Raw genomic sequence first — 10,259 nt, forward strand, 5'->3', positions numbered from 1 at the left:
GTTTAGAAGAGGAAGTGATAAGATAAATTTATTTTCTATTTAAACATAAAAACAGCATTTTAATAACAGCTAAAGGTGACATAGATACTTTATTATGGTATAGTATTTAAATATATGCCAGAGAAACACATAATATTGGCCCTTTAAAACATTATTGCTGTAGAAGTCTTGTATCTTTTCATAAAAGCCACAAGAAGCACTTGAGATTAATTTGTTATTGCTGCGTTTGAAAAGATAAAGCTTCAAAACTTTGATCACCACTTTCTGAAAATAGTTCCATGAAATCAGACATTTTGGGATGCAACGATCACAAATTGAATCTGCTAAATCCTAGAGGGATCTACCGGTAATTTAGTTTCTAGGGGACATAAATCAAAATAAGGTTTGAGCAGAACTCCAAACCTTTCTGGAGGTTGACCTACTAATGAACTCTGTACATCCTATAATAGGCTTAATTACAGAAGAAGAAATAGGGAAATTGAAGACCCAGCTGATACATATTGCTGTAAAAATGATAACCCTATCCAGCCTCAAACCCTTGATTTTTGGTGACAAACATTGAAGAGAGAGTACCTAATGAAAAAGATAAAAACTAAACTTCATTTAAATTTGATATGGGACAAATTAATTAGTTATGGACAGAACATTGTGGGCTGCAGTAAAAGACAAACATGCTCTGTGTCTGACCTACCTTTGCACAGATACTGGCTGCACTGACGACAGGGAAAAGGGAGTCAGCTTTTGGTCTCACGGTCACCTCGATACCAGGGAACAAGTGGGAGAGTTTCTGCTCGTATTTCTCTGCTGGACCGACTGTGTCCACAAAAACCTGCAAAACACCACAGAGAGGGGACAGAGAGAGAAAGGAAGAAGAAATTAAAGAAAAAAGAAACAAATAAAACTACATAAGGAGCGTATGTTGATATACTGAAGTAAACAGCTTGTTTCCATACCTCTTTAACCTGAACTCCACTGTCCAAAGCAAACTGTATTAAACCAATGGCTGTATCGTGAGAGAGGGCATTCAGGTTGTATTTAGTCCTAGGAGAAAAAGAATCAAAATAAATGTTAGCATATGTTAATTACATGCTTCACATTTAGAAATTCTAAGTTTATTTTTTTTCACAGCATCTGAAAATTTACTGTCACTGGCAGAGTTTTATTTCCTTCAACGATCTTGTTCTCATTGGCTTAGCAACTCATGTGTGCGCATACACTATTACTGCAAAAATGCATTTTTTTTTTTACAAATAATTGCTATAGTATAGTTTGTCAAAATCATTATAATTTTATTGTAAAAAATATTATTTTTTTCTTTTCTGTGTAGTCAGTTTTAAAAAATCCTGCACATTAAAGCCATTAGTAAAATATACATATTTTACATGCAGCACCAATGATTTTTTTCCCACCAGTCTTAGGTCTTCTTTTATACATATCTAGACCTTGAAAATACTAATATCTAATTTCAAAGACTTTGTAGAAACCCTGTAATTAAGGTCCCAAGCTGCCATATGTAAGATGTAGATGAATCAAACCTTTGTAACATGCTGGTGGAGATAACGTTGGGTGAMAGAACATCCAGGGCCCAGCCTACGTAACTTTTGGCTTCATCCAGCTTTTGGAAAAGATTCTCTCTTTCAGCCTCTGTCAGGGTCTTTGAATCTGATGAAAGCGAAGGGAAAGTGCAGACCTGATTGTACCCACTTTACCTTTCTTGAAAAGGATAGTCAATAAAGAGATCACCTGCTACTTTCAAGTCCTTCAATTCTTGGTTTTTGGAAATGGGACAGAAACATATCCCATAAACCATGGGTCCTGGAACACAGACAAACACACTGTAAGCATGCATACTAGTAGAAGACACGGGTTTCGTTTTAATCTAAATAAACTAAATGTACCCAGCACAGGCCCCCTGCCTGCCTCGTCCACACCCAGACAGCAGTCTTCGGTCCTGCAGACTTCAGGGATCTGAGAGGCCAGCCGGCAGCTGACAGAGTTATCTGCTTCAAACGGATTCAGGTCCATCATTCAGTCAGTGCTGCCTGAGAGGAAACAACGAGAGTTAAAAGTGTTTATTGTTCAAGTATTTATCGTTTTACAGGGTACTTAGTGCGGTTTAATAACTATGAACACATAATTCCAGTTTGGTTCCTCTCTGCTGATGAACAAACTCCACAGTTAGCTTACAATGCTACGTGACAAACAACAAAAATATAGTCGCTTCGCAGAAAACACATAYAAACATGATGAAATTTGTCAAAGATGCAAAATAAATTAAAAATAAATKGTGTACTCTAACCGTTTTGACAAGAAAGTTGAACTTATTTGCTCCTTCTCGTTTGTTTACACCTACAGAGTTGGCGCTCCGGATGTTACGTCATTAGTGGGACTCTTCTTCGTGGGATTTATTTTTTAATTCAGTGCTGCCACCAGACGGACTGGAGCTATGAACAACAGAGTTTTTAACATTTAAATTTTAAATTTTTTATTTTTAATGGTGATTTTTTTCCTGGACTTTCTTATAATTTCTCTATTACTTTAGGTGCCAGTTTTACTTCTAAGTAAATTATATACTTACAGTTTATGATAAATGGTCATAAAGTGTTTTGTTTTTATCTGCAGGCACAAAACATCACAAAAAACAAAACTGTCTTATTTCTTTTCAATTTCATCTTAACCACAGTATTTTCATCCATCTTTTTTAAMAAAACACGGACTTTATTCACATGACTGATGACTGTACCAAAGGCTATACTGAGTTGGGGTGGAAATAACTTAACAATTAATAATTAATTAATAATTACTTAAAATATTACTTATAATTACTTAACAATTCTGACTCCTCCTTCATGGAATCATCTTCAAAATCACATAAGTTTGAAGACATTTTTCTCAAAAAGTGACTTTAAACACATTTTAAATTAAGTACTCAAGCACGTGGATGGACATGTGTTGATTGAGGATTTCGGCAAGTGAATATCAGGAAAGTTGAACAAACTCACTCAGTATTTTTCCCCTTAATTTTAATAACTTGTGTTTTTCATTGTGTATTTTGTATTAAAGTGCTGTTTTGAGTCTGTCTTTGCCAGTACTGTCTTGTAAATGAGATTTTAATTTAGTTTTTCAAGTTAAATAAAGGGAAGAAAATTTCCAAGTTAAAGTTAAAAGAAGTGGCTTAAAAGTTGCATAAATCCATGAAACACATTGTAAATAGTTTGCACTAATGCAACTTTTAAACTTGACTCAGTTTATTGAGTGTTTTGCAAAGTGTTTCTCATTCTCACATTACTGCCACGAAAGGTGCTGCAACAGATAGTAACATGGGGTTACATAGACATAATGGAATTAATCAAAAAGCTGTCAGTGAACTACCTGCTCCATCACCTGAGTAACATCCCTTTTGACTCTTGTAAAGCTGAAGGAGTGTGAACATCTGTACGTTCTCAGCCAACAACTGAAAAAAACTAAAAATCTGATGAACGATGTGTCAAATTCAAGCTTTAATTTGTTGAATGAAGCAAAACATTGCTATATAATTTTCAATAAATCAATATGAGTCCTTGACGTTCATCCCTTATGAGAAAACGATTTTGAAAAACTATTTTTCTGCTTTGAAAATGGAAGAGTATAGAGAAAAACAAATGTTTTCCCATATTGGGTTTTCTTTTTTTCATATCAGACCTGAAACAAGCCCTAAAGCAGTTTCATGCCGTTCACTAAAAAAAAAAAAACACTTCATTTTTTTAAAACCTTGGCTTACAAGGAGGAGGGAACACTATTTCTTGTTTTCCTTTCTTGACCGTTATCATTTATTACCAGGATATGAGTTTTATAAATATCTTTAATGCATTTCTTTAGGCTTTAAGTCGTTCACTGTTTTTTAAACCCTTCTTGCCAGCCCAGCCTTGAACGTGACACTTGAATTTTGGACTTCCTCCTAATGAGTGCAAACTGCAGCTGAAYGTGGAAGCAGGGTGGGAGCCTCAGGTGGAGAGGAGAGGGCAGAGGGAGAGGAAAGACATGTACAAAAGTCCAAGTGTGCACCGGTTCGTGAGCTGAAATTGGCCTTGCCTCAGGCTCCTTACACCCTCCCCTCGTGTCTCTCCGCATCCCTTTCCCCGAGTAAAAGGCTCTCTTTGTCCTACCTCAGAAACACGCAGTCCCCAGCCGATTAAATGTGGGGAATTAGTAGTCAATTTTAGCCCGCGCCACACACACAAACACAGTAAACAGCTTAGGCTGGTGGGGCTCTGCTTGTGTTGTTATTACAGTTAACACGTCAGCACCGTGTTTTTTCTTCCAACCTTTCACTTTGCCTGCAGCTCTCGCCACACTGGGGATACGTTTCACAGAGGAAGCATTTGTTTTGTTTGTTTTTCATAAATAAAATGATTTAATAGATGACAATAATATTCCAACATTGCCTCTTTTTTTTCTTGTAAGGAAGTAAAATACTCAGATGAATGTATACCAAACACTTTACAAAACTATTCAGAATTATACAAAATGGAAGAAGCAAAGATGTGACACATGATGCATTAAAAACAACTAAAAAGGTCAGTATAAAACAGTAACATTTGAGTCAAGTTATAAACATGGAGGTGTGGCGATGACTGTCATTCAGATTGGTAAAAATAAACTAAAATAAGGCACAGTTTTGACCTGTATGTAGGGCGCTTAATCCTTAATTAAGACCCAGAGTTGGCCTATTAACGCCAAGGATTTGTGATTAAAGATTTGAACTCAGTTATTTGATCAATCAAAAATAACATCATCAAAATGTCATTAAAAAAGCAAAACATATACTAAAGTAAAAAAATGAACTGAAAATCAATTTTTTTAGACTGGGAATCAAAAATAAACTGAGGTAATTCGCCAACCACTAATAAATTATAAATCTYTCATTCCCTGTCGTTTTCCTGTTGTTTTTGTTCCCCTTACGTGTGTATTCAGATGAGCGAAGGTAATATAAGATTTTAAAAAAGAAGTTTCACCTGTCCTTTTCTGGCCACGATTAAYAAACCCCAAGAAAACAAAACAAAAAAAAAACATTGAAGTGAAAAAAGAAAGCAGTGGTGCAGACACAAGTGTGATTTCAAATCAGACACAATAAAGTTACACCCTATATCAAGATAAAACAAGACTACTTGTATAAAATAACACAAAAAACATTAAAATAATGCTTTAGTTTGGTTAATAAAATCAGATCATGCAAGTCCAAACCCGTCGCCTCTATCAGAGTCACTACGTTGCTCCAACGTCTCTTATTTTCTTCTTTAACTCAATGTTCTGGAACCGTATTGTTTGTCCGAACTTTTAGGATGGCACACATTTGTTAAGGTTTTATGTTTCTGATTGGCCCCATGATTCACACTTCATTCTGTACGAGTCCCTGGCTGTTGTAAATGTGTGAAGGTTTCATGAACACATCTTGGCTAAAAAGAGAGAGAAAAAAACACTCTAATATGGCACAAACACACTCACACACATACAGATACAGAGATCCACTCGCACACTTCCCATATTTTCCCTCTGCTCAGCTGCACTGCCTCAAGGTCTTGTGAGAGTGGTGTAAACAGGCTGCTCCCAGTGTGTGGGGCTGTGAGAGGGCGCCACGGTGGAGGGGTCTCCAATGGTCGTGTACAGTGGCCTCTGTGTAGGGCCCATGTAAGAGAAGGCTGAATACAGCCCCGGAGCTTGGCTGGAGTGGGCGTAGTACGCCCCTGGGGCCTGGTGGTCTCCGTATTCGAACTGAGCCCTGGAGGCCAGAGAGGGGAAAGCAGCGCCGTAGTGGGGGAGGCTGAGCGACGTGTAGACGTGGGTGCCTGAGGAAGGGGAGGACGAGGCCTCGGCGTAGTGGCCGCCGGACRCCGACTCGCTTTTGATCGGAGCTTTGGAGGGATCGGAGGACGACGGGGAGGCCTGGGGCTGCTGCTGCTGCTTGGAGAGCCAGGCCGAGTGGCCGCTGGCGGCGGCCAGGGCGTAAGCATAAGAGGAGGCCGAGGAGCTGGCCGAGGGGGCCCCAGCTCCGCCCTGGGGGTGCCCGTTCGGCGGGAGGTACTGATCGAACTCGTTGACGTCAAACGGCTCGATGTTGGACATGACCTCGTGGCTGATCTCGCCGATGTCCATGGTGCCGAAGTCGATGTGGGGTTTAGTGCCGGACGATGAGGGGCCACCAGACGCTCCTTCAGCCCCCACTCCGAGGGGGCCTCTGGACCCCGCTGATCCTCCAGCCGCTCCTGCTCCCCCCTCCCTTTTGGCATCTGACAGCTTCCCAGACTGGAGTTCGGTCTTTGGGGTGGTGGGGGGTGTGGGTGGGCTGTGACCCTGACCTGAAATAGAAAAAAAAACAGGTGAACTTTCATGTTTTTATGTTCGTCTTTCTCTTCAAAACAAATTTCTCGAGACAAAAAAGCCCATTTTTATTGTGTTGTGCCTCTGAACTTGTTCTAGACCTACCAGCAGGATGGTGATGATGATGGTGGTGGTGCAGGTCACCCAGGGGTGACCCGGTCCCACCGTTATGATCCAGGTGAAGGGTCTTATAATGAGACTGGGAGTGGCTGGACTCCCCTTCCCCCTGGCTGTCGGACTCACTGGCAGGCGTCAGCTTGCCGTTCTTGCGTCTCCGGGGCTGGTACTTGTAGTCAGGGTAGTCCTTCTTGTGCTGTTTCCTCAGCCTCTCTGCCTCCTCGATGAATGGCCTCTTGTCACTCTCGTTCAGCAGCCTGAGGGAGAGAAAAAAACAAGAACTGGTTCAGTCCTGTGGGCGTTCTGGGTGAAAATGAAAGCAGGTTTGTGGCATGTGTCAGAGAAATGATAATTAATGATGCTGTCWTTGTTGATCACGTGACTTGCTTTGTTGATTGAGACCAGTTTTRGTCAGGGTGTGAAAATGTCTCCATCACGAACCTCCAGAGTTTGCCCAGGGTCTTGCTGAGCTCTGCGTTGTGCAGGTGGGGGTACTGGTCGGCCAGCTTCCTCCTCGCGGCTTGCGCCCACACCATGAAGGCGTTCATGGGCCTCTTCACGTGCGGCTTGCTCTTGTTCCCGTTGTTCACGCGCACCGGCATGGGCACCAGAGTCCAGTCGTACCCGTCCAGCACCTGACTCACCGCCTCCCGGATGCCAATGGGGAAGCGGTCGTCCTCCTCCTCGGATTTGGCCCTGCCTCGGCTTCCGTCATCCCCGTTCGGATCCGCCACGCAGAGCGCGGTCAGCTGCTGTGGCGGGCCGCCCAGGGGCGAGTCCGGCCCGGGTGGAGCTCCGGGTCGGCTCGGTGACAGGGAGTGACCGTCGTCCGACCCCACAGGACTCAGCTCGGACTCGGACAGGCTGTGCTCCTCACCGGACATGTTTTATTCAAACTTTTTGGGCCAATTATAATAACACAAACAAATCTATATAAAAAAAAAAACTTTAAAATTCTATGTAGAGAGAAAAAAAAACCTAATGTAGCTTTAATAAAAAGTGTCAAAATAAAAGCCTCCAATCATTAGTGTTGACTCTTCTGCTGAATATTCATACTGGTGAGTAAAAAGGTCCGATTCTTTTTAAACAGCAGCTAAAACAGGACAAAAAAAAGCACATTTTAGCAAATAATAATAATAAATTTATAATAATGATCCTAAAGGTACAGAGCTAAAATAAACAATTCAAACAAAACGATCAYATCGGTATAAAAACATTAATTATTAATTGTAAAAGCCGTTTACAAAGCTATGGCACATAAGTAAAGATATGTTTMTGTCTTAAATTTAGCGTTTTCAAATGACATAACCTACCTAGATGTCCGGTGGTGGAGCAGCATGGGGAGTGTGTGTCCTGGCTGCCGAGCCGATGAATGGCTGCTCTGTGTGGCGACAGCACAGCTTAAAGAGCGCCTTGTGAGAAGGACTGCGAGAGAAAAAAAATAAAAAACTGATTGAAAGTTGGAAACATTCCCAAAAGACACGACATTCCTGTACACGCTTAAGCCCCGCCCGCCCTGGACGAGYGCGCCGCTCTGATTGGTCCGCTTATTGTCGGACCGCTCTCTGATTGGACCGAACGTGTCCCCGCCCCTTCCATCTACAGCTCCATCTCAGGAGCTACAWTTTCAGCCAAAAAAGAAGGTGAGCCTTTTTTTTTCTTTCCTTTTTTTTTATTTCACCTCCGAGTGGCTTTAAATGAGTCCATTTAGAGGCAGGAGAAGGCCGGCTTTGTTGGACGTGTTAACACGGATCAAACAAATAAACAATCAGGAGGAGAGTTATTGACCTGTGTGGTTAAATTCATGAAAAATAAATAAATAAAAAAGAGTGATATGTAAAATTTTKGGGTGAAGAATGAATATCTTGACTCTCCCTTCTCACATAAGTTGTAGATAAATTCATATCAATGAGGATAAATGACTAGCCTTAAATTTTTAATCCAAATCCAAGTTTTGATGCCTCTGAAACAGTTCCACCACTAAAATAACCGCGGTAAAGGCAAAGCTGACCATTAGGTTTTCAAACGTTGCTAAAACCCAACATGGTATAATGGCAGCAGATATTTCAACAGTTATGATACTATTTTATGTTTTTTCTTAAATTATTTTATGACTCTTACCGCCATGGCAACAAATTGTACAGCAAATAGTTTTAAATACATGAATATTTTTGTGGACCCCATAAAGTTGGACATTCTGACGTCCATTGCTTTGAAACATTTGGATTTGTTTAAGAAAAATGTCTTTAATGTAAGTAGAGATTCTGTTTGTTTTGGAGTTTAGTTCCGTTTTGCATCAAACCTGGTTTCAAATAAAAGATGAATGTTAAAAATGTCAGAAATGATTGTTTTTAATGGGAGTTAAGTTTAGTTAATATGCAGTAGAACGAAATAAACAATATTTTTTAAATATGAACAAAGGAATCCTGTTGAAAAATCAAAGGTATTAAAAATTATTAATATTAAAGGGGTCTGTTAGGATTCTGAGACTCATCAGAACATCTCACCACGAAAGAGAAGAGAAAGAAAGAAATTAATGAAGCTGAAACATATCTGTGTTTTACAGAAAGTTAAAATAAAACAATATGATGAATATCAACTCTGATTTTTTTATGCAATAAGGACTCTTGAAGCAGTTTGTTCTGACTGGTGATTAGTTACCATTCAGGGAAAGGAAAAGTGAATCTAAAGTCTAAAACTCATCTACTTTGGGATTTTTTTAGACATTTGTTTGTCTAATTTTATGTTGACGTTAGCAGCTGTTGATTGTGATGTCTTATAAGTGATGAACTTTTGCAAACGGTGCGTAAATGACATAACCAACAGGTGAAAAGAAAAATAGAATAATTAAAAACTGATTTTAAACTTCCACTGCTCAGATACTGGCTTTGTAAAGTCAACCATTTGTTGTTTTGCATGAGCGCGCGCCTGTTTGGTCGCTTTTTAAAGCGGTGATAACGCGTTTTAAGCGTGGCCTGATGCGCGCAGATCCACATAAACAGCACATATATAAAGCGGTGGCAACAATGACCCCTGTGTGTCTCTGCCTCTCAGTTTTCTCCCTCTCTTCCTCTCTTTGCTCTCTTTGTCTCCAGCTCAGGTGAATTGTAGCCATGTGATCAAACGCCCAAGCCTCTATCCATTAACCCTCGTAAATGAAAAAAAAAAAGAAAAAAAGAAAAGAGGGAACAAAAAGCAGTTTTGTGCTTGCAAACATGGAAAAAAAATGATAACAGAGAGCGATGTGTGCGTCTTTCTCTCCCCTTATGTCTGAGACACAAGTGGCCCAGACAGAAAGTGGTCTGCGGCGGGCACAGGACGCACGGAGCGCGTTGGGTTCCTTCGAGTCTGAAAAAGTTTCACCTGGATGTTCGGGGCCTCGGAGGTGCTGATGGTAGGGCTGCGGGGTTTGAAGACATGCTTGAGGAAGAGGTGTGTGTGTGTGTGTGTGTGAGGGGTGGACATCTTGGTGATTGTGCGTGAGGCATGCGGTGCTTTGAGGAGTTTTTATTTCTGCTGCTGAGGCTGAGGTGCGGGTTTGTGGTTAGTTTAATAACAAAAATAAGGCTGGAGGGATGCGGTTTCACCGTGGGGTGGTGATGTAGGGGGTTTGAGTCGACCCCCCCTAAAGGGGGTTGATGGAGAAAGGGGAGGGGGAACGGGGGAATGATTAATTTRCAATAATAATAATAATGAAAAAATTGTTAAAACCTGCAAAGTTCCCTATTGTTGAAATGTTATTGGCAATTTATTTAACTGATCTACTATGAATTTATAATAATAAT

General features: G+C 40.6%; 2 protein-coding genes and 1 long non-coding RNA gene across 3 annotated transcripts in view; 1 reads left to right on the forward strand and 2 right to left on the reverse strand.

Moving 5' to 3' along the window:
• rnaseh2a (ribonuclease H2, subunit A) overlaps positions 1-2,395 on the reverse strand; it is a 5,666-nt gene extending 3,271 nt beyond the window's left edge. Inside the window, exons 1-6 of the mRNA XM_014004944.1 lie at positions 2,300-2,395; positions 1,899-2,042; positions 1,744-1,815; positions 1,536-1,662; positions 954-1,041; positions 692-829 (exon numbers count right to left, since the gene is read on the reverse strand). Of these exons, the coding sequence (XP_013860398.1) occupies positions 692-829; positions 954-1,041; positions 1,536-1,662; positions 1,744-1,815; positions 1,899-2,028 (555 nt within the window). The 5' untranslated portion in view covers positions 2,029-2,042; positions 2,300-2,395. The remainder of the gene's footprint in view (positions 1-691; positions 830-953; positions 1,042-1,535; positions 1,663-1,743; positions 1,816-1,898; positions 2,043-2,299) is intronic.
• A 2,463-nt stretch (positions 2,396-4,858) lies between these two features.
• The window catches only part of LOC106515252 (transcription factor Sox-10), a 7,504-nt gene continuing 2,103 nt past the window's right edge, over positions 4,859-10,259 (reverse strand). Inside the window, exons 2-5 of the mRNA XM_014004946.1 lie at positions 7,788-7,899; positions 6,916-7,567; positions 6,463-6,731; positions 4,859-6,335 (exon numbers count right to left, since the gene is read on the reverse strand). Of these exons, the coding sequence (XP_013860400.1) occupies positions 5,551-6,335; positions 6,463-6,731; positions 6,916-7,358 (1,497 nt within the window). The 5' untranslated portion in view covers positions 7,359-7,567; positions 7,788-7,899 and the 3' untranslated portion in view covers positions 4,859-5,550. The remainder of the gene's footprint in view (positions 6,336-6,462; positions 6,732-6,915; positions 7,568-7,787; positions 7,900-10,259) is intronic.
• Positions 9,355-10,259, forward strand: part of LOC106515253 (uncharacterized) — a 19,897-nt gene continuing 18,992 nt past the window's right edge. Inside the window, exon 1 of the long non-coding RNA XR_001309977.1 lies at positions 9,355-9,868. This is a non-coding gene — a long non-coding RNA (uncharacterized LOC106515253). The remainder of the gene's footprint in view (positions 9,869-10,259) is intronic.

The sequence above is a fragment of the Austrofundulus limnaeus genome, unplaced genomic scaffold (assembly GCF_001266775.1).
Source record: "Austrofundulus limnaeus strain Quisiro unplaced genomic scaffold, Austrofundulus_limnaeus-1.0 Scaffold27, whole genome shotgun sequence".
Taxonomy (NCBI): domain Eukaryota; kingdom Metazoa; phylum Chordata; class Actinopteri; order Cyprinodontiformes; family Rivulidae; genus Austrofundulus; species Austrofundulus limnaeus.